The sequence below is a fragment of the Melanotaenia boesemani genome, chromosome 23, assembly GCF_017639745.1.
Source record: "Melanotaenia boesemani isolate fMelBoe1 chromosome 23, fMelBoe1.pri, whole genome shotgun sequence".
Classification (NCBI taxonomy): Eukaryota; Metazoa; Chordata; class Actinopteri; order Atheriniformes; family Melanotaeniidae; genus Melanotaenia; species Melanotaenia boesemani.
Genome location: NC_055704.1, coordinates 12,396,587 through 12,417,955, shown reverse-complemented (window position 1 = coordinate 12,417,955; position 21,369 = coordinate 12,396,587). Strand labels below are relative to the sequence as shown.

Genomic DNA, 21,369 nt, shown 5'->3' with positions numbered 1-21,369 from the left:
GAAAGGAAGCTAGGAGATTGGACAATTTATCATGTGTGGTTCATTTCTGTAGAGTCAGTTTTCTCCCAATGTTTTCAGATAGTACCATACGAAATTGTACTACATGTTCATGTCCACCTTGGTCAGCTGCGAGGTTTATAAATCCATGTTATCTGTCCCAACTACACCGTGTGCTGTTCAGACTATTTCAGCTGCCACATTGTTGACTGACTGAGCTTTTTTCTTTTTTTCTAAAGACCTACAAACTACAAATATGCATCACAAAGTCCATTCCATCATCTGGATATTCAATTGAGGGAGAGTTTGCACTTCTTTATCAGGGAAAATGTTTCGATACTAGATCCATCTATTCATGATCCATCCAGCTATCATGGATAGATGGATGGAACAAAGCACAATAATGATAAATAGTTTGCTTTGACTCTTCAGTTTCATATATGTAACTTAAATACACACATGTAATCAATTTAACACGAGCCAGCTTGGTTGGAACTTCATCTTTTCTGTAAAGCAGCGGGCTTGGCTTTAGTCAATAGAGCTGGTCAGTGGGACATATGGCAGCCCATCCCTGGGGGGTGCAGGTCACATGTCTTAGGCTAAAAATGTTTGACAGCACCACTAAAAATCCTCCTGTTTTGTATTGGAGAATCAGCAGTAGTAACCAATACTGAAGCAAGCAGATCTACAATAAGATAATAACTTCTCGATAGGGGACAGACAATTATATTTCAATCTAAAAAGAGACAAAGTGAAAAAAAAATGCTTCTCAATGCATTTGTAATGACTAATTTCCTGCGACTAGACTGTACTGTTATTTCGTTCTTCCTCTCACTGGCTGTAGCCATAGCTCACAATCAAATTCAGTCTGAAATTAGAGTCATTTCAAGGGGCTAATTCAATACTCAGGGCACAGTTAGAACCGATGGATCAGAAGGGGGCAGAGGAAAAAGCTATTCCTATAAGGGAGATAATGAGAATGCTCCAAGCAAATAGAATTTGCATTTTTCAGTCAACTGCAAGCACAGAGTGAATGAGCATGCCCCCTTGTTTTATGTGCATTTTATGGCAAAATGCTCATTTGCATTTCCAAATGAGACAAGGATATTTATTCCTTGTATTTGTCAAGATAGGAAATGTTTGGATTAAACATGTTGGCCTGCTTCTCAAAATAAAATACAATAACATAAAATAAACAGGAAAGAAATTTAATTCAATTTTTAATTAAATTAAAACATTATGAATTTACAACCAAACTTCAGATGCACAAATTCAGGTGTCTCATGTGTATATTTAGTCTCACTTGCTTCACACAACAATCTGAAATGACCCAGAATCCATGCAGCACCCTGCTGAAGAGAGAAGCAACTTTAAGCCAAGTCTGTACAGGGAAGCAGGAAACAAACTGAAAATATGATTAGGCTATGCTTGACAAATTACTTTGACAGGTTGATGCATAGGATTCAAAAGAACCTGGAGGTTGACAGCTTTTTAATGCAGAAAAACAAGTTCTGGACAAACAAAACATGTAACTGTGTTTGTGCAACGGAAGTACTTTGCATATTAAAATTTTAGCTCCACTGTGCAGCACCTTCAGATGCCTTTTTGTTACTCATTGTATGTAGTATTAAACTTCATTTTCATAATTTTTGCAAAGTGGGACACCATGCAGAGTTTTTTCAATTTCCCCTAATGCATATCAAGTCTTCTTCTTATGTGGGTCAATACACCTTTTTGCACACATTTTCTATCTATTCTTATACATTTTTTTTTTAAATATTTCTCTTCATATCTTCTAAATTTGAATAGAAGACTGCAACGGAAACCCGCCTACTGAATCCAAGGTAAAATTCACCTGCTTTGGTCCAACACAAACAAAAAGGAAGGACTTGCCAAAGTTCAGCTGTTTCAAGGAACCAAAGAACAGATTATTCAGTCTAGTTCTGAATGTTATCATTACAATCTACTCTGAACGTACTAAACGTAAAACTATGAGGAAGCACTATTTAAACTGGTATGTAAAGGAAGTGTGAATGAATGGCATCAAGTTACGATTTAAAAAAATCAAACACAGTGCAACAGAAAGCTATGACAACTTTTAGTACTAAAATTGTACATATCAGGGCGATTAAATAATACTAATCTGGTCCAAATCAGGTTTTAGATAAAACACAACCTCAGACATGTAACACGTCACATATTACATCATGTCCTTATTCAATAAAAACTAAATCGAAACACAGAAGCCAAGTTCACACAAAGCATCCAGTGACATTTAATCCACCTTTAGCAGCAATAACCTGAACTGTTTTCCATATTACACTATCAATATCTCACATTATGGAGGAATTTTCTTCATGTTGCCTCAGTTCACTGAGGTCTGGAGAAATTATTTTATGAACAGCTTTCCGAAGTCCCAACACAACCTTTCAATCAGGTTGCAGACTGAACTTTGACTGGGTCATTGCAAGACCTTCATTATTTTCTGTAAGTCATCCTGGTGTAATTGTGCAGATGTGATTGAGATAAGAATCCTGTTGCATGACCTGGTTAAAGCCAAGCTTTAGATGTCTGACAGGTGGCCTCACATTTGACTCCAGAATTCCATTTGACAATGCTTCCAAAGCAGCCATACTTTTACAGCCTTTTTCTAACTGTCCTGTCATGAACTTAAACATCTAACAATCTAACTGAAGCCTGTCGTGTCTGAGATTCCAGCATTGTTTTTTTTTTTTGTTTTTTTTTTTTAAAGATTACCAAACATCTTGGATGTTTTACAACTTATGAATAATCTTTCTCACGGTCGAATAATGGACTCAGATTGATTGGAAGTGGACTTAGAAAATTCCTGATGCCATTTATCCTTGGCATTGCGCAATAAAATTCCTCAACCACAATGACAATGACAGACTAATAACATTCAAAGGAAAACAATTACTCCAAGTTATTGTTGCTAAAAGTGGTTTTAAAAGTTGTCATGATGTTTAAAAAAATCAAATGAAAGCAAATGCTCATTCAAGGGAGACATTGGTACACTATAATGTCCAACTTCCAGGGAACCCAGATTGGGAGGGGCATTAAGTGGCATATGTTGAGTGAAACAGATAAACTTTCACCATGGCTTATAGTAGCTAAAATTGTATAAAGTTACACTGTAGCATCTGTGGTTTAGAATAAGAACTCTCACAATATCAGATGGGAACAAGGATTAGGTAGAATCAAAAGACTCAATGAGTAAATACAGATCTAACACTGTATTTCTACTTTTCAAATAGAAATACAGTGTTTTCAAAGGTAGGCATAAGTTAATTTACCATGTCTTTCAAATTATGAAGCCTTGTTTGAACTGGGAACCTAATAAGAGGTATAAAGGCTAATCTACTTTTAGGAATTTAGTGGCATAAGATGTAACATCATCACTGATGCTCCATATTAGGAAAAAAATGTCTACAAGCTTATTACATTCAGCATCTCAATTTAACCTTTTAGACCAGAGGCACTGACGGCTACTACATTTTCTAACACGCACTTGTTTAAATAGTCAAAAATTTAAATATCAGTCACTGCATCTATCTAAACTCATTTTCAATAAGTACTTAGTTCAGCTGCAATCATCTTGGGAAACTGACTAAACATTAAATTGTGAATCATTTAATTGCAAAATACCATGTTTTCCAGTTACTGACCAAGCCTGAGGGGTAAACTGGCCCACTGGAAACAAACTAAGACGCAACACGGGGCTACTGAGAGAAAAGAAAGCCAATGTCACCAATGCAAACACCAAACAGAGAACATCTGATTGGATTTCCTGCCAAGAAGATAAAAGCTGATAACCAATTGTGTCTAATATGCAAAAACCCCTACAAACATAAAACATTTACACTTGATTATACCAAATGCAGGTTACTTTTGGTTTTCATAGGGTCAAATATAGAGTCACAATAGAGGAAGTATAAACTATTGGGAACTCCTACTTGTCCTCCCCTGTTCTCTCATGTGATTATCAGTCTACCATGATGCTATTTGTTGCTGTCAATATGTGATGCTACATTAAAGAAAGAACATGAGGTAAAGTGCAAAGGTGATTTCACTGCATACCGTTATGAATGAAGTTATAAATATGATATTAACCATAAATAACTGTCAATTTAGTGATATATTTCCATACTGACAACTGATGGAAAATATATCTTTGTGCCTGATTCCTGATATTCTTTTTCTCCATTTTGGAAGATAAGCAATACAGGTTATTTTTGCTCTTAGCTTTTCTATCTAAACAAGTTAACTAGAAGCTTGTGCACCAAGTTAATGAGGCTGACGTAACAAATTGCACATCTTCAGTTATTATTAAATGTCCCAACATAGTTTTTCAATAATAATTTTTAATAATAAATTCGTGTATCTAAACACGAAACACTCGTAACTTTAAAGTTAACATTTTACAACGATATTACATGACAGAAAACAAATAATGCTAGATGATAAATTGACCGATGTTGGTAACCAGGTGGAACTGCTGTCTGTCACAGTACTTTCTATACATTTCTTGCTGTTAAAAGTAACAGACTATGACAACCTTTTGTGAATAGCCGCTGTTTATACTAATGTACACTTGACAGCAATTTACATCACTGCAGCTAGCGTCAACACAACTACAGAGTATCACCAGTTTAGCTACAATGCTAACATCGTATGACTGTAAGGATTAACCAATAACGTTTTCCATTACTGACTTAATCGCACAGCCTTGTTTAGGCAAAGCCCCCCGCCACCACTGCGGAAAACACAACATAGCCTTACGCTAACATTAACACAAACATCTGTCCAGCGTTTCCTGACTATGCAGCAGGAGGAGGGGGGCTAATGTTAGCAGTTTTAGCATCGCTAGCTGGCTGCCACCCCCCACCGGTGGTTATGCAGGGGGCATCGGAGTTTCCAAATAAGCCCGGCAAAAATCGCTCAGTCACCCACGCACGAATGGGTGTAACACGTTTAAATCTGTGTTCGTCTGTCCGCGCGAAGGCGTGAACCTCCAAGAGCTTACCTCAGGATGGAGAATAGGGACGCAGCCAGCCTCTTTCTCATATTCCTCCATAGCGTCGGCCATCTTGGTGGTGATGCTCGCTGAGCATTGTGGGAAAGAAGAGGCTGTGGACGGGTGAAGCAAAGGGGGAGGAGGAGGAAAGAGGGGCTGTCAAATTTATGTACAGGCCATCACGCACAGGTCACGTGAGCTTACACTTTATACATTCAACTTACCGTCCTTTTTCCTGAGGAGCCCACTGTATGTCTCTTTCTCTTTATACAACTCAAGTGAGGACAGCCCTATGTCAGATCACTTAAATTAAAATTTAAATTCAAGTTTATGGGTTGCAACAATAAGTGTTTTTTAATGAGTAATCCAAACCAATTACATTAGAAAGACTATATCATAAGTAAAAACCAAAAGGTAACTAATTTATGGTCTGTATCTATTTGCATCATGCCTTCACATGGAAAAAAATAAATTAATACAAACTCTGCTTGGCCCTTTACACAACATTTGAGTGTATTCAGTAGTTAATTGTATTTAGAAGTTTGGAGTTTGATACCAGCCATAATCTAAGTCTCCTCTTCATAATGCTACATACATTTTTAATTGGAGACGATTTTGAATTTATTTTTATTGATTGATTTTTATTAAATTATCAGGAATTTAGACACTGACAAAAAGACAAGAATGTCAGGCTTTGTACTTTCATCCATTTGGAGTCTTTCCGTTTGCATTGTCTCCCTGTTTTCTCCAGAATGTCTGGTTTAGTCACACAATTTAATGGCTTTCATGGTTAATTAAACATTGTAAACTGGTGATAAAGCAGGTTTTTCTGAGAATGGATGAAAAGGCCACAGACAATATTTCAGTTAATAATTTGTGCCTCTAAATGCTCCCTGTGTCCCGTTATCCACATTTTTACCAAGCCAAACCTTCAGCAGCCACCAGATGTCATCATTTACCAGAACATGAAAAATTCCTAGCCCAGTTATCTGATTCTTTTGCAGTTTATAAAAACAGGGATTACACCATAGAATATCTAAATCGAAGTATAAATACAAACATATTACAAGGTCATACCACTTGTTTCCCTCAAAATTACATATTAAGTTTACAACAGGGACTCTGAACATAACACAGTTAAAATATGGTTGTTCATAATTCCAAATTAACACATACTACAATATTTATTTGTTAATAATTTTAGTACAGTTATTGTTAGATTTCATTTAATTTCCAACTATTAACATATCAATTTACAACAAAGGGTGATGTAAGTGTAATCTATCTATCTATCTATCTATCTATCTATCTATCTATCTATCTATCTATCTATCTATCTATCTATCTATCTATCTATCTATCTATCCACACACACACACACACACATACACACACACAAAAAAAAATCACATCCTGTACAGCCAGGAAATTCAGACGATCACTGAGCAGAAATAAATCAAGGGAATTTGTATAAAGTTACCATGTTATAAACCGTATGCCGAAAATGAGGTTTTTGCCCTTCAAAATAAATTCATTTTATAACATAATAACGTTCATAACAGTACACAATTATACCGAAATTAAAAGAAACAATGTTTATAACATTCCTCTTTACTGACACTAATAATTACATAGGTAAATATTTTTGTATTTATTAAACCTAATAGCAATTTTAAGAGATGAAAAAGTAATATTAGACTGTAAGAGCTTTTAACTTGAAACATAGAACCGGAAATACAGCAGGTTCCGGTTTCCCCCAACTGCCCACTTCAAACTCGGGACATAATTGTGCGAGCGCGCTGATGAGCAAGACTGAGGTTTGACGGCTAACAGTCAGTAGATAGTAGACTGAATTCGTTAAATTAAAGCAGACTTAATTTTTAAATCGACTCGAAGTCGCTTTGTTGAGGAGAACGCGAGCTATCACCCGCTAGAGAAAACGTACTGACGTTAATAAACATTTATGTCATTGGCTAACAGTTAGCAGACGCACAAGCACCCCAGTGTAGTGCGTTAATATTTACAACCAGCGTTTATTTCCCCAGAGCAAGTCATTTAGCCAGCCGGGAGAGCCTCAACGAAGGAAAGGTGAGTGTCACGCGATCTAAATACTAGAAACCTAAAACTCTGTCTTTTACCCCCTCCTGTTCCTTAGAAGCGGGTAGCTTAATTGCTAATTCTTCATGTGTCTATGTGGCAGGCTGACTCTGCAGTCGAGCAATGCGTATGATTATGTAATAAATTAGGATTAGTATTGATGTGAACGTATAGCAGCTGCTTCATCTCTCTGCGTTTCACTTCCGTCTCTGTGTTTGTCTTAGCCCGTGCTCTAGGTTAAACACTTTCAGTTAAGTGTTTAACGTTAGCGCAATGCACTGCAACCATGCATTCAGGACTCCGCGTGTTGCGTGCAGCAAGTGGTGACCATAATGTCACGGCTAGATTTTTTTATTTATTTATTTATTTATTTTGCAGCCCAATGTGTAGCGCTAATCCATAAAAAGAAAAAGATCTGAATAATTAAGTTTCAAGAATGGTTTGACAGTGTTGTAAGCGTTGTTGCGTTTCCTCCAGCTGTTTACATATTAGCCCCCTGCATCATCCCCAGTCATATGATCCTGCTGCAGTGTTGCATTCTGCAGCCTCCTCAGTCCTGGTGATCAGTTACCACTTTCACTTGGCAGGAGCCAGGGGCAGGAACAGGAGACGGACAGGGAGAGCTCTTCCTAATTGTGTCAGGCAACTGGTGCATCCTGTGGTCACTGACCGGATATCAGATATCAGCCTGTCATATAACCACATGCGAATTCACAAAGCTTCCTCCGGCATTATTTCAGCCCAGATTGTATATTTAGCATCCACATTAGCTTTTACAACTGGAAGTAAATTCTGCACCTAATGGCCTCATATATATATATATATATATATATATATATATATATATATATATATATGTGTGTGTGTTGAACCCCTCAAGTGCAGGGAATGCTTTTTTGCATGAAAATGACTTGATCATCCAAACTTTCAAGAGGCGTAATGCAAGGTCACCAGAACAACCAGCACATTTGCAAGTCAAATGGAGTTTCCATTAAGCCTTTCTCAAACCACAACTTGTTGGCTCAATACTACCCAGGTACACACATGTAGCTTTAAATTTGAATGCTGAGTGCGCTTTGGGAGCACCAGAATAGTATCATAGCTAGAGACCTGTCATAGGAAAAAGCTATAAATAATTTCTCTTGGTTTGTTGATAATCATTCAGTTTCCACAGAGCTATACAAGCAGCACTGATGCGAGCAGAGGAGGAGCTAAAAAGATCTTTATTTTTATAAATAGGATCTGCATTGTAAGAGCCTGTCATGTGGCTCTTTTAACGTTCATATCCTAAAACTATTAAACAACCCACCCCCATAATAAGCATAAATAATGACACAAATAATTATTTTTAGTTAAACTGTTTTAACCTGGGTGGGACTGGGGTCGTCTTCGATGTGGGGTGGCTTGGGTTCGTGCTCCGGGGTTGCTGCTGAGGAACCTCGTCGGTCTCTGTCCTCTGTGGAGCTGTGTTCGCATTTGCATGATCTCACTCATCACTTCTCATCACTGATCACTCCTTATTCTTCGTACTTTGCATGCTTACACGGTCAGTGAGTTTTCCGGTGGGTCTATGTGTTGAGAGAAATTTTCGTTTTTTTCTCTGTGAGTGTGTATCTAGTACTTTGTTGTTGTGATATGTTTTTCTTTTTTGGTTAATATTTAGGAACTTGATTACTGTCAGCTCTGTTTTTTCTTTGAAAGCTGTAGGAAATTTTCCAGCGTGTTTCTGTTCGGGTGTAGTAATCTGTTGTCTGGCGATGGCTTGGATGGAAGGGATGTTGCCTTCTATTTGTTGTGTTTTGTCTCCTCTTTCTTTTTTCTGCTTTCTCTTTTGCTGTCTTCCTCCTTTTTCTGTCCCCTCCGGTCAGCGTCAGCAACATTACATAGGTTCCATTATTCAGAGTAAATAAATAACAGTAAATAAATAAAGGAATCAGATTATCAAGAGAAGCTTTCTATCCACAAACCTCCCTGTGGCAGAGCAAATTTGTTCAGCAAAACACAGCAACCAGACTATCATTCGGCTTGCTGGACAAGACAGGTTAAAAAAATGTTTTAATTAAGGAAAAACCTGTCTATTTATACTTTACAGTAATTGTTACTTTTTGGAAAGCTCTCTTAGGAGACCCTTGTCTGTGAATAATTGGGTTTTAGTGGAATGCTTACCTTAGGATGCACAATTATGTAATTGTGGCTGCTTAATTACATTTTACTTTCATGCCATCCATTTAACAAGACTGTGTATGCTATTTTTTCTGCCTCACATAAATATTTATTTTGGTCCATTAGGTGGATGAATGAAATTGCTTTACTTTTGGGACAGGTTGCATATCTACGTTTGACCCATACCTCTACATGTAGAGTTGTGTCTACAACTTTACTTAGATTTTATCATGTTATGTGTGTGTAAATGGATGGTAAATCGGATGATGTGAATAAAACAAGTAGTAAAGTTTGGTGAGCATGTTTGATGTATTCTTTTAACTCTGGGTTGTTGTCAAGACTGCGGAGGCCGACACACAATGAGTACATCCTGTCATACTGACATATTATCATAAAAGAAAGAAAGGATTCTTTTCTTTTTCAGCCATTCTGTTGTGGACTTACTAATGTGTTTGGGACTTTTGTTTTGTTTCATGACACGATTTCAGCCAACCTTTTGATTCCAGAATACTTTGGTAATACTTTTGGTTTTTGCAGGGTACCCTACCCATGTCTTGTAGCTGCAGAATGAGGCCTAAATAATCTGCTTCTTCATTTCCGCTGAGACATGTGTTGCTTTTAAATAGTATTTATTGAATTTGAAGACTTGATAAGGACAATCTTTTAATACATCCAGATATATAAAACATTTGAATTGAGTGTAAAAACAATGCTGCATTTAAGGACTAGCCATTTTTTATCAGGGAGTAGACTTCTCAAATAGTTAATTATTTTGCAGCAAAACTCCTTTTTTATACATATAACATCACACAAAACCACGAAGCAGGCAAAAAAACAGCTGATGTTTGTGCCCATGAATAATTAGAAAGAACACAGTAAGTGCTTATCTCAGCTGATACCAGTAGGAAATAATAAGTTTAAGCCTGAGAGTCATGAGAAATATAGTTAGTATTTTTAGTCCTTAATCATATTTACTGATTTTAAAAGGCTTAAAAGCAGCCACAGTAAAAAAAACAAAAAGTCAAAGCAGCTTTCTCAGCCCTTGCTAAGTACACACTCACCTGCAAGTACCATAACAGGCCTTATCTTTTCTGCCTCCACGTTTATGCAGGCTATCACTAATGCTTTGATGCTCATGAAGTTATTGAAATGCCAAGGCCAGTGCAGCAGTTCAGGTTAATCTTCCCTGCTGGGTCGCTGGCTGTGGTTTGGCTGATTGGATGAGTTTACTCTTGACAAATGCCAGATGTGCACACAGTGAGATAGTTGCGTCTTGCAGCAGCCACACACAGATGAAGTTGCTTTTTGCCCTGCTTTCTCCCAGTAAGAACTTCAACTTCTTTCATTGCCATCTGCAAGAAGGCAGACATAATTATGAAAACAGCTGTTAAGATTCCACTGACACCATTTTACTGTGTGTAGCTTTCAGTTTATTATTCCTGACTGCTGTTTCTCATACATCAAACAACACTGAGCAAACAAACTTTTAATTAGTTTAATTTATAACATGTACAGCAGTGGCAGTGTTTGGTTAAGTGTTCCTTGTGTTGACCTTGTAGCGGGAGCACTTCTGACCTAGTGATGAAAGAGAGTGGGCAAGTCAAGCTCTTTTTAAGTGTCCTGGTCCATTAACTTCAATGTCCACCTGCATTAGAGCCCATGAACAGAGCTCTAGCTGTATAGGAACCTTAATTCTGTCCACATGAACTCCTGCTTCTTCACACATTACAATGAGATCTTCTTCTCACATCATTAAAGTTGCTTTGTTTTTCATCTACGGTGGGTGTTCTCCATTATATTGAATTGTTTTAAACCAGGGGTGTCAAACTCTTTGAGTTTAGGGGCCACACACAGCACAATTTGATCTCAAGTGGGCCAGAACAGTAAAATAGTAGCATGATTATCTATAAATAATGAAAATTCCAATTTTTTCCTCTTTATTTTAGTGCAAAAAGGTACAGTATCAAGATGGTTACATTTAATAAACTATCATTTTAGAAAACATTACAGTTTCAACAACATTTTTACATTTTATCATTTATTAATGCGCATTAAACTTACATATCACATTGCATCTACAAAATCTCAGAGCATTTAATTACAGGAATGTGGAACTGAAAAATGCAGTATTTAATATGAGTATTATGAGTAACTTGTCAACAGCAAGAATGTGTTTTAAATGTACTCATTTCCACATCTGTGTTTTCCTAACCACTAATTGACTTGCCTCAAAATACAAACTGAAGTAAGATTGGTTAAGTAAGAAAGATATAAAAGATTGAACAAGTTATCCCCCTGCCTTGTAAATGTTTTATGTTTAAACATAAAAAACAATATTCAGTGGGGAAAATAGCAGTTACTGTTATTAAAAAAAGTAGTTAATGTCTTTGATGTCATTCTCATATTTACAAAGTTTGTCCCGCAGGCCAGATTAAACCCTGTGGTGGGCCGATTTCGGCCCTCAGTCTGTACATTTGACACTCCAGTTTGAAACCTTTTAAATCTTAACTCATGAGGAACTTGAACAAAAAAACAGGCGTAAAACAGTCAAAGTCGTCTGTTTAACTGATTAAATCCTTTCAGGAGTGAGTCATGCTACTCACACAGCACTACAGCCTGCCAGACTGTTGCAAGACAATACTGACAGTCCACCTTAAAAGCAGTGTCTGACCTCACGAGGTGACTCACAAATGGCAGAATGAATCAAAGTTTGGCTCAGCACAGGGTGTGGAACTTGAGGCTTAGACTCCCACACTATTTGTGTCGGTACTAAGAAGGAAAAAAAGTGTTTCTGCAGGAAAAGCCAACAGATGGCTCACAGATGGGTTTGTTGTCAGTGTGTTTTGCGACATAGAGATCAAATTTTAAATAGTAAACAAAAGTCAGTCATATACTTGTATGTCTGTTTATTGACCTTGATGACCTGCCCCAGTTAAGTCTATGTAGGAAAACACTGGTAGCTCTGCTAAACTAATGACCACACCTAGCATTACACTTAGCAAAACAAGAAGACAATGAAAGATTTTATGGGTGGTTAAGCTGATTAAAGTTGTTGTTCAGTTGTTTAAACAGCAATGCAAAGTTGAAGCTGTTTGGTAGAATCAGTATGCTTAATGCTGGTGCTCTTTTAACTTGATTGAGGCAAAGGGACAATAGTTGAGCATAGAGACAAAAGGTCTTCCTCATTGAAATCAGTAGTACTCAGTAACTATTTAAGCCCGTTATTACCATATAAGAGAGCATGTGAAAAAGCTTGAGAGTTCAAACTAGCAAAAAGTGGTTGTATGGCAATCTTGGCTCAACATCTCAGACAATATAACAGGGTCACATGGCTACTCTTATAATCCTGGACCAATTAGCATATCGATACATATTCATCAACAGTGCTATTATTATTCAACACTGTTCCTTGGCCTCTACTTTTGAAACCAACTCAAAATACATCTACACAGATGCTCAGATAAGTAAGAAAGGTGACTAGCTATCCTGCATGCAGCTACAGTTTTGAAGCCATCTGTGCATCTCCCTCACCAGTTTTATATATCCTTCTAATCCTTCTAACTTTGTGCAATATTTCCACAAATTATTCACATGATGTTCAGTTTACCAATATGTTCTACCCCCTTTCCCAGAAAGTTCCATAAATTTTCCTTTTTATTAGTTGTCATCGCCTCCTGGTCTCATAAATTAATTGAATACAAGTAAGAAAAAAAGGATTAACTATTTTTTATATAAATAAGGAAAATAAGATTATTGATTATAGGGTAACTTTTATTGATTTAAGTTAAGTAAATAAATAAATAAAAATAGTGTTGGATGGTGATGGAGGTGCAGGTCTTATTGAGTCTGAAAGGGCTTTTGGCTGATTTTTGCTGTTAATTGGGGAGAGACCAGCTTTTGTTCAACACTGAGATAGTAAACTGTGAGATATGGTTGGGAATGAAGCCTTTGGCTATATGCTGTCTTTGATCTTACTTGCTCCCTGTCTCGTAGAACTTGTCTTCAGTTTCTTGCCACGCCAAGGGCAAAACTAACGGCACATTACACATTTCTGTCATGTCCGCATTCTTATTCATTTCACTGAAAAAGCTTTTCTTCAGAGCAGCATAATCTTCCTAACATGTACTTTATTCACCAAGGTCAGATAAACCCACCCAGCTACTCACCCAGAAGCTTATTTGCAGATTTTCCGAGATGAAGAAAATAGGTGAGGTTGATTATTTTAAGTAGAATTTGTGAAGGAACACAGTCAAATGGATTATTAAATAGGTTGTTTATTTGGAGTATGTTGTAGAAACCAGACTGTTTACACCTTCAGGGAAATGGCACACACATATGTAAAGGTCAGAGCATAGAGGTGCTCTGACTTAATTATGGAAATTTATTTGAAAAATGTTTTTTCACAGGGTAAGAGAGTTCAAGAACACAGAAGGGCTTTAAATATAGTTCATACCAACTGAATGTTTAAAAGTGTTTCAATAAGAATTCAACTTCTTGTCATTTACAAACATTTATTTATCCTACCTGCAGACTCTTAACTGTTGTCTTCATCCAATTGACTTTTTTAGTTTTTAACTCTGACCTTCATATTGTTCCACAAAACACTCATAGTGGGCGGGGGAGCTTTTGTAAGCAGCAGGTTTCCCCTGCAGCTGGACCTCTGCATAAACAACAATACAGGAACCTAACCTGAGGGGAAGAGAGGGTTCATTTCTTATCTTTTAGAAACCATTGTTATTATTTATTATTTGTCATTAGGCATGCTTCATGGCCAGGTCACTTTAAACACTGGAGTTTAATTGAAGCACTTTGTGCTTAGCTGATAAAGTCAATTTAATGATGACATTATGGACTAAGTAGATGTTGACAAAGGATTCAGGATTTGCAGACCAGTCTTGTGACTGTTTAAGTGTGTATATGTATGTAGCAGAGCAGCCTTGCTCTTATCCATGGACTAAAAGTGGTAAATTATATGCACTCATGAAACCTCAAACTAACTGAAAGCATTTAGGAGATTTTTGACCAAAGATGCATTTTTTTTCTTGCTAACAGTGCCTGAACTTTCTTGCTTGCAAACAACAAAATAAGTTGCTCTAAGTTTTACAAACTCTGCTCCTACGCATGTGCATGTGTCTTATGGGAAGTCTGTAAAGATGTTGGTGTGGAAAAGACCCAGCAACGATCATTTCTGGTCCTCAAGTACCCCTGCATGTTTTAGATGTTTTCCTACTCCAACACACCTGATTCGGATTAATCCTGTTAATGAGCCATTCATGGCAGCCAGGTGTGTTAAAGTATGGAAACAAGTAAAACATGTAAGGCAGCGGTACATGAGGACTGGAACTGAGAAACACTGATAAAATAAAATAAAATAAAATTTAACTACATTTTAAAGGATTAGCAGACCATCATGAAAAAAATTTGGAATTCATTAATGGAACTAACACTGGTTTGTCAGTCTAATTAGTGCACAATAATATTTATTCCATCTTAAAATCATTACTGTAAATGCTTTTGTAATGAACAGTTAGGCAACAGTGATGAAAACTACTGTTTTATTTTAAGATATTCTCCAATCAGTCTTTCTGGGATTTCAAAGCATTTTTTGTGATTGTTGCAATCTAACATGACCAATTTTGCAGCAGCTTGTATGGAAAGTAGCATTTGAAATATTTTTTTATGCTAAAGCACCTAAAATTTATTTAAGACAGTTGTATTTCCTATAATTAATTATAGTATATTATAGTAAATAATATATTAATTAACAAAAAAGATCATTATAGAGTCACAAATTTTTGACCCAAGGTTAAAATGGCCAGACATTCTTTGGTGGTGTTTGCTGTTAAAAAATAATGTCTTTCATTTGTGAAGCATACTTTGTAGATCAGTTTACATCCACTTTCATGCATATCTCAAGGAAACTCATGTATGGACCTTGGTGACTATGTTAGTTGGCAAATGCTTAATATTCTGTTCTTTGTTTTTTATGCATATGCACCAATTGCATTTTGCACTTATCTTCAAACAGGAGCTTAATCATGATTTGCAGACAGTCTCATCTCTTTCAGGTATTCTAATGCTGTATGTCTATTTTTCTCTGTTTGATAGATCTGTCTAGTCTTATAGGTGGAATTGGGATCTTGGTATTTATTGGCTAACGGGCACTGAAGTCTCATCAGTACCGAGCAGCAGGGACAGCTTATACAGTATGTAGAGCATACCCTTCTTTGCTGTCACACAGAGGGAGCTTGTACTGCCGCTCTGCCGCTGACACCGGCAGCCTTGCAGCACTAGCCTATATTTCAGAGGAGGAGGGAGAAAAATATGGTGATGTCATCTTGAGGTCTCTCCTGCCGTCTGCCTCGCTCTTTTTCTCTCTTAGAGGCTCTGTTGTGGAACACAATGGTGCTTTCTGCTGCTGAAGCTGCATGAGGTAGGTCTTTCATTCACTCCCCCGTTGTTCTCTTTTGCACGTGCACACTGCCTTGAACCGGTTGCATCCGTGTTGTCATGTTTGTGCATTTTGGTTTACCTGCACTTAATAGCGATAAATCAAATCCCTACACAATCTTGTGTGTGATAGTTTGAAAGTATTTCACATTCAGCTGGCCAGATTGTAAAACCGTGAGGTCACATCACACAACAGGCTGATGACGTGTCCTGATACCATCCAGCTGCTCAGAATGACTGCAGATGGTTGTCGAAATCCCAGGTTAAGATGAAGATGTGAATGATTTTGTTCTAGCTGCTGATGACACCGATCGTGTGGAGATAACGTCTGTCATATCATCTTCCCGCTCTCCTTTTTAAGGTCATTCTTTGGTGACTGGAAAATTGCTTTTGACCTTTGTACTCAACTTCCCTGTATTCTCTGGAGTCCTAGATTTCCACAAATCCTTTAAAATGTATCACTGGCACGCTTGCATAGTTACGCTTGAATTTGCCAGCATCTCCGTCTCATGTCTTCTCTGTTATGCAAGGGGCATCACATACACAAACACACATCATCATTCCAGTGAAGCTGCATGCGTCATACACATTTTCATTGTGCAGCTCTGTAGTGGAGCTGTGGCTCTGTCCTCTCTGATCTTTCCTCTGCGTTTGTGGCAGGGCTGGTTTGTTCTGAGTCAGTTAAATGTTACGAAGTGGCGTCCTTTCTCTTATCATTGGATTGATCAATGTGAGGTGCTCACACTGTCCTTGAGACCCTCTGTGTTGGGTGTTTTTCATTCTCCTCTGTTCGTTGCTCCGATGAATCAGATAAATGGATGTTAATGAGCTCTGAGTCATCTTGCTGCTTCTTAAAATGTTGATTTTTGCAGGGCAGTACACTTATTCCTAGTTCTTTATACACATTTCAGTAACAATGAATGCTTTCATGTGAGAATTTAGCTGAACTGGGTTTATTCTGTTTTAATAAGCAATTTTAGTTCCCTGTGTTTATTTGTGTAAGCTGTCAGAATTATTATTGTTTTCTTTTTTAACATTTTTCCATCAACTTTACTTTCAGCTGTTCCCTCTGTGAGACAGTGGGGTTGCTCTTCTACACACAAGCCTTTCTGCTCAGTCAGTGGCAGACGATATCAAGCCGTGCTTCATTTGACCCTGTTTATGTGCCAAATGTAACAGCATGAGCTGGCATTGGCATGGGAAATGTCTTTAATATAAGTGTGACATCAGTTTTCTATTAGCCAAAGGAAGCCGTTGTTGTATGAATTGGTATTACTGAGATGAGCGTAACTTGAATCAACTAAAATCAAACGAATTGCAAATGAATTGACCAACGTTGTTAAAATGTTTTTGCATTTCATTGTTTTTCATATAAATAAATCCTGTCAGCTGTAATACATTTTACTCCCATTACTCCCGTAACTTGGCAACAATTTAAAAAGTGTCTAAATAATCTTGTAATGTGGTGAGATGATGGTTTTCTCTTTGATGCTTGCACTGAAAGAACAAAAGCACCGAGTCATGTTATCTTGCATCTTTCTGCTTTCTGAATCCAAACCTCAACAGACTTGGGCTAAACTCTTAAAACAACTAAAAGACCTAAATTTGGTGACTTTAGACACCTGATTGGAATAGAAATGCTCCAAACATATTATATACTGCTTATATGTAGCAGTGGAAAGCATCTGTTATTTTAAACCAAACTAGCATGAAAAGTAACTCTACATTCTGTGATTCTCTGTATTTATACATGTGTGGCGTCAGATTTCTGTACTTTTACATCCTCGCCAGGGGGATGTAAAGGGATTTTTATTCTTGTGGAAGGTCTGGATTCTCAGAGGTCTAAGAAGGCAATCCTCTGACTCTGCCAAATTGGTTGATTAATATTCTTCACTGCCTGACCGACATGATTTAATGCTCTTTAAAGATGCCTCCCTCTAAGCACACCACCAAACTGGAACACAAAAAAGATTACATTGGTCCAATTCTCCCTGTCCCTGCTCCCTTAGTCTTTTCCTTTTTTATTTTTACCCCATAAAGAGCATTTTTTTAACATTGTTTACCTATCAGCTCCTCATTCTTATGAGATGTTTCTAGCGCAGCTGCATGTCAGTTATGCTGCTACAGGAAATAACATATTACCTGTATTGACTCTTTTCCTTCCAGACTATTACTCCCTAATGGATCAGAATTACCTACTCAGCTCTTATAAATAATTTTGATGACATTAGATTATACTGAACCTGAGACTACAGTATGTGTACGAGATCACAAAGGTAATGATATAGTGTAGTTTATTTGTATATAATTAAACATTAATGGAGAAAGTTCATAGTCTGAAACATCTTTACTGTTATACAGTAACATACTTTTTCCAGCTCTAGCTGCTTCATTATCTCTGAGCAGTAAAGGAGCAGGAGAGGCCGTGTCTGGAAATATCACAGGGGCATTTGGTCAAGAAGAAATTGCACCACAAATTGTGTTTGGAGTTTGAATTCTCTTCCCGGAGAGAAAAGGATCAATGGCCAAAATGCATCACCACCACAGCCTCATGCATTTCGCCGTAGCGATGGACCACAGTAGATGCACTTCTCCGGCTGTTAAAGAGCTGTTTCCCGTTTTGAAAATGGACATCAACCCACTCAGCTTAGGATCATTTAACTGTTGCCTTCGCCTGCCCTTGCACAGAACCATCATCATAAGATCATTGCTGCATATTCAATCAAAAACTCATTTTTTTTTACTTTTCTTTTTCAAACCAACAGTTTCCTGTGATGCATTCATTTTTTTATTTTCAAACAAAACTTTTCTGCGTATTTTGGTGATAATTTTGATATCTAATAAAGATCGGCTGTTGTTGTGCAGCCCTAATTAAAGAAAATTCTCTCCAGACTTAAACCTGGTCTTAACAGTGATTGGACTTTGTTTGCAATGCAATCTATGCCAGTTCAGAAAGCCAGAGGGGTGTGACCTACAACCTATGAACTATTAAACTTATAAACTTATAATTTATTTTTCTAACATTTATAACAATAACAGCAATGTGTTGCCTATCCTGATAATTTCTTGGGAAGCAGACACTTCCTTACTCTCTCAAAATATGTGGCCCTTTAATGTTTTGGCTCTGTGAAGATACCCCCTCAGACAGCATCTGTGTTTTCGGGCCTCTGCCAATCCACAGCTTTTCGTACTCTTTGTGTGTTTGCCCTCCATCTTTGGCAGTGATTCATAGCTCTGGGCTCACCAAATGCTGTGGACAACCCAAACAGGCTGAGATGAGCCAGCTTGTAGGAAAGGAAATCTACACAATGGTGGCTCAGTCTTAGGTCTGGACTCTGTGGTGGCCAATCCATGTGTGAAAATGATGTGTCATGCTCTCTCAGTCTTTCACAATATGAGCCTGATGAATTCTGGCATTGTCATCTTGGAATATGGCCGTGGCATCCGGGGGAAAAACATCCATTGATAGAATAACCTGTTCATTCATTATATAAGATAGTCAGCTGACCTCATTCTTTGGACACATAATGTTGCTGAGCCTAGATCTGACCAGCTGCAGCAACCCCAGATCATAACACTGCCTCCACAGGCTTGTACAGTAAGAACTAGACATGATGGCTACATCACTTCATCTGCCTCTCTTCTTACCCTGATACTCCTATCACTCTGGAACAGGGTAAATCTGGACTCATCAGAGCACATGCCGTTCTTCCATTGCTCCAGAGTCCAGACTTTATGCTCCCTAGCAAATTAAAGCCTTTTTCTCCAGTTAACCTCACTGATTACTGGTTTTCATATGACTATACAGCTGTTTAGTCCCAGTCCCTTGAGTTCACATCGCATTGCGTGTTGAAATCCTCTGACTTTTACTTTTAAACACTTCCCTGAGTTCTACTATTGTTTTTCTTCAGTTTGATTGATCGCCGATCATTCAGGATTTCTCCAAACACATTTCTTCCTGGAAGATGATGGTTCCCCACTATCCAGTTTTTCAGATTTTAATAATATTTTGGACAGTTTTTAACCCAAGTTAAGTAGCTTCTGCATCTCCTTAGATGTTTTCTCTGCTTGATGCCAATGGTTTAACCCTTCTTAAACAGACTAACATCTTTTCCACGACCACAGAATGTGTCTTTCCACATGGCTGTTTAAGAATCAAGAAGCTACTCATTGCATCAGTTGGGGTTAAATAACTTCGCGAGCTGAAAAATAATCGCCCATGCAGTAATTATCCAATAGGAGGTACTTAGCCTTTTTCTTAGATAAATCCAGGTGGTGACTGTTTTTATTTTTTTTGTGAGGCAGGACACTGCACTTTTCTGCACAACATGCCCAACACTGTACTATTTTAACTTTAATTTATTTCTTTAATTTTGAACCAAATCTTATATCTCGATATTTTTTACCTGAATCACGATATACGATATATATCTCAATATATATATATATATATATATATATATATATATATATATATATATATATATATATATATATATATATATTTTTTTTGTCAAGTAACCAAAAAGACAGTTCTAATTTACAGTCTTTAGTGCCAAATATACTTTTATTGAGGATTAGCAGCACATGTGCATTAAAACAGCTGACTGAAATTACAGTACCTTTATATTAAATTAAATGATCCTTAAACAAAATAAATTAAAAATACTTTTCAATGACCATAACAAGAATACAGCTATGCAAAATGCAAAAGAAAAGATGCTTTTAACTCAAAAGAAGCTATCTCGATATAAACGATATTGCTTCCTTCTATTTTCTTCCTTCATTTCCTTCCTTCTGATAAAATCTCGATATATTTGAAAATCTCGACATATTGTCCAGCCCTACTTCTTGAACAGAATGTACATAGTGTTTTACCTGTCTTAACTACTTCTGTTAATAATGTAACTTTGTATTGTTATTATGCCATTTAAGGGTAATTTTTGAGCACATGGCAGAGCTATTGAACCCATTTTGTTGCACTGTACTGTCATGTTATGTGATGACAATGTCCTGTTCTACTCTATCATTTGTAAGTCTTTGAAATATATTTTACCATATTGGTTTTATTTCTACTGTTTCCATTAATAGCCATGTGTTTCTTTAGTATAAGAACTTCTGTCTAAAATATCCTTTCTTATAATGGTGTGATTATAATGGCTACCTTGTGTATTTTCTATTTGTTTACAGCCTTGTGTGTGCTTGTACTCAGAAATTAAGGTTAAAAAAACACGTTTATTCTCAGCCTTAAATGAATGGTTTAGATGCTAGCAGTGAAATACTGGTTCTTCCACCTATTTAACAGTTGCCTTCTCAGAAGAGCTTATGAGAATTAAATCAGAGGTCAACAGTGTCCACCCACATTTTAAACATAGCTGTGTCCTCACTGAAAAGCCAAAAAGAGAAGCACATAAGGGGCGATGTGAGGTATTTTGTTGCTCAAGGCAAACAAATACATTAATATCCAGTACTCACAATTTTAGTTGGTATAAATAAGTTGCGACAAACCTTTGAAACTTCAGGCTGAGTAATGACTGATAGCTGAAGCTGGCTTAGAGAAAAAGATCTGTCTCAGCATGATAAGTCTTTGGGAACTAAGGCCAGATAAAATTTATTGGCTGGAGCCA

The 21,369-nt window shown here is 37.2% G+C and overlaps 2 protein-coding genes across 4 annotated transcripts in view; one reads left to right on the top strand and one right to left on the bottom strand.

Moving 5' to 3' along the window:
* Positions 1 to 5,142, bottom strand: part of zdhhc17 (zinc finger DHHC-type palmitoyltransferase 17) — a 28,229-nt gene extending 23,087 nt beyond the window's left edge. Inside the window, exon 1 of the mRNA XM_041978046.1 lies at positions 5,042 to 5,142. Coding sequence (XP_041833980.1) covers positions 5,042 to 5,104 — 63 coding nt within the window. The 5' untranslated portion in view covers positions 5,105 to 5,142. The remainder of the gene's footprint in view (positions 1 to 5,041) is intronic.
* osbpl8 (oxysterol binding protein-like 8) overlaps positions 1 to 21,369 on the top strand; it is a 77,165-nt gene that overhangs the window by 928 nt on the left and 54,868 nt on the right. For 2 of the 3 annotated variants that reach the window (XM_041978040.1, XM_041978037.1), the window contains exon 1: positions 6,817 to 7,120. The exons of the other annotated variant lie outside the window; for it this stretch is intronic. The gene's annotated coding sequence lies outside the window, so the exon portion shown is untranslated. Of the gene's footprint in view, positions 1 to 6,816; positions 7,121 to 21,369 lie in introns of those variants that run through there. 3 annotated transcript variants of the gene reach the window in all.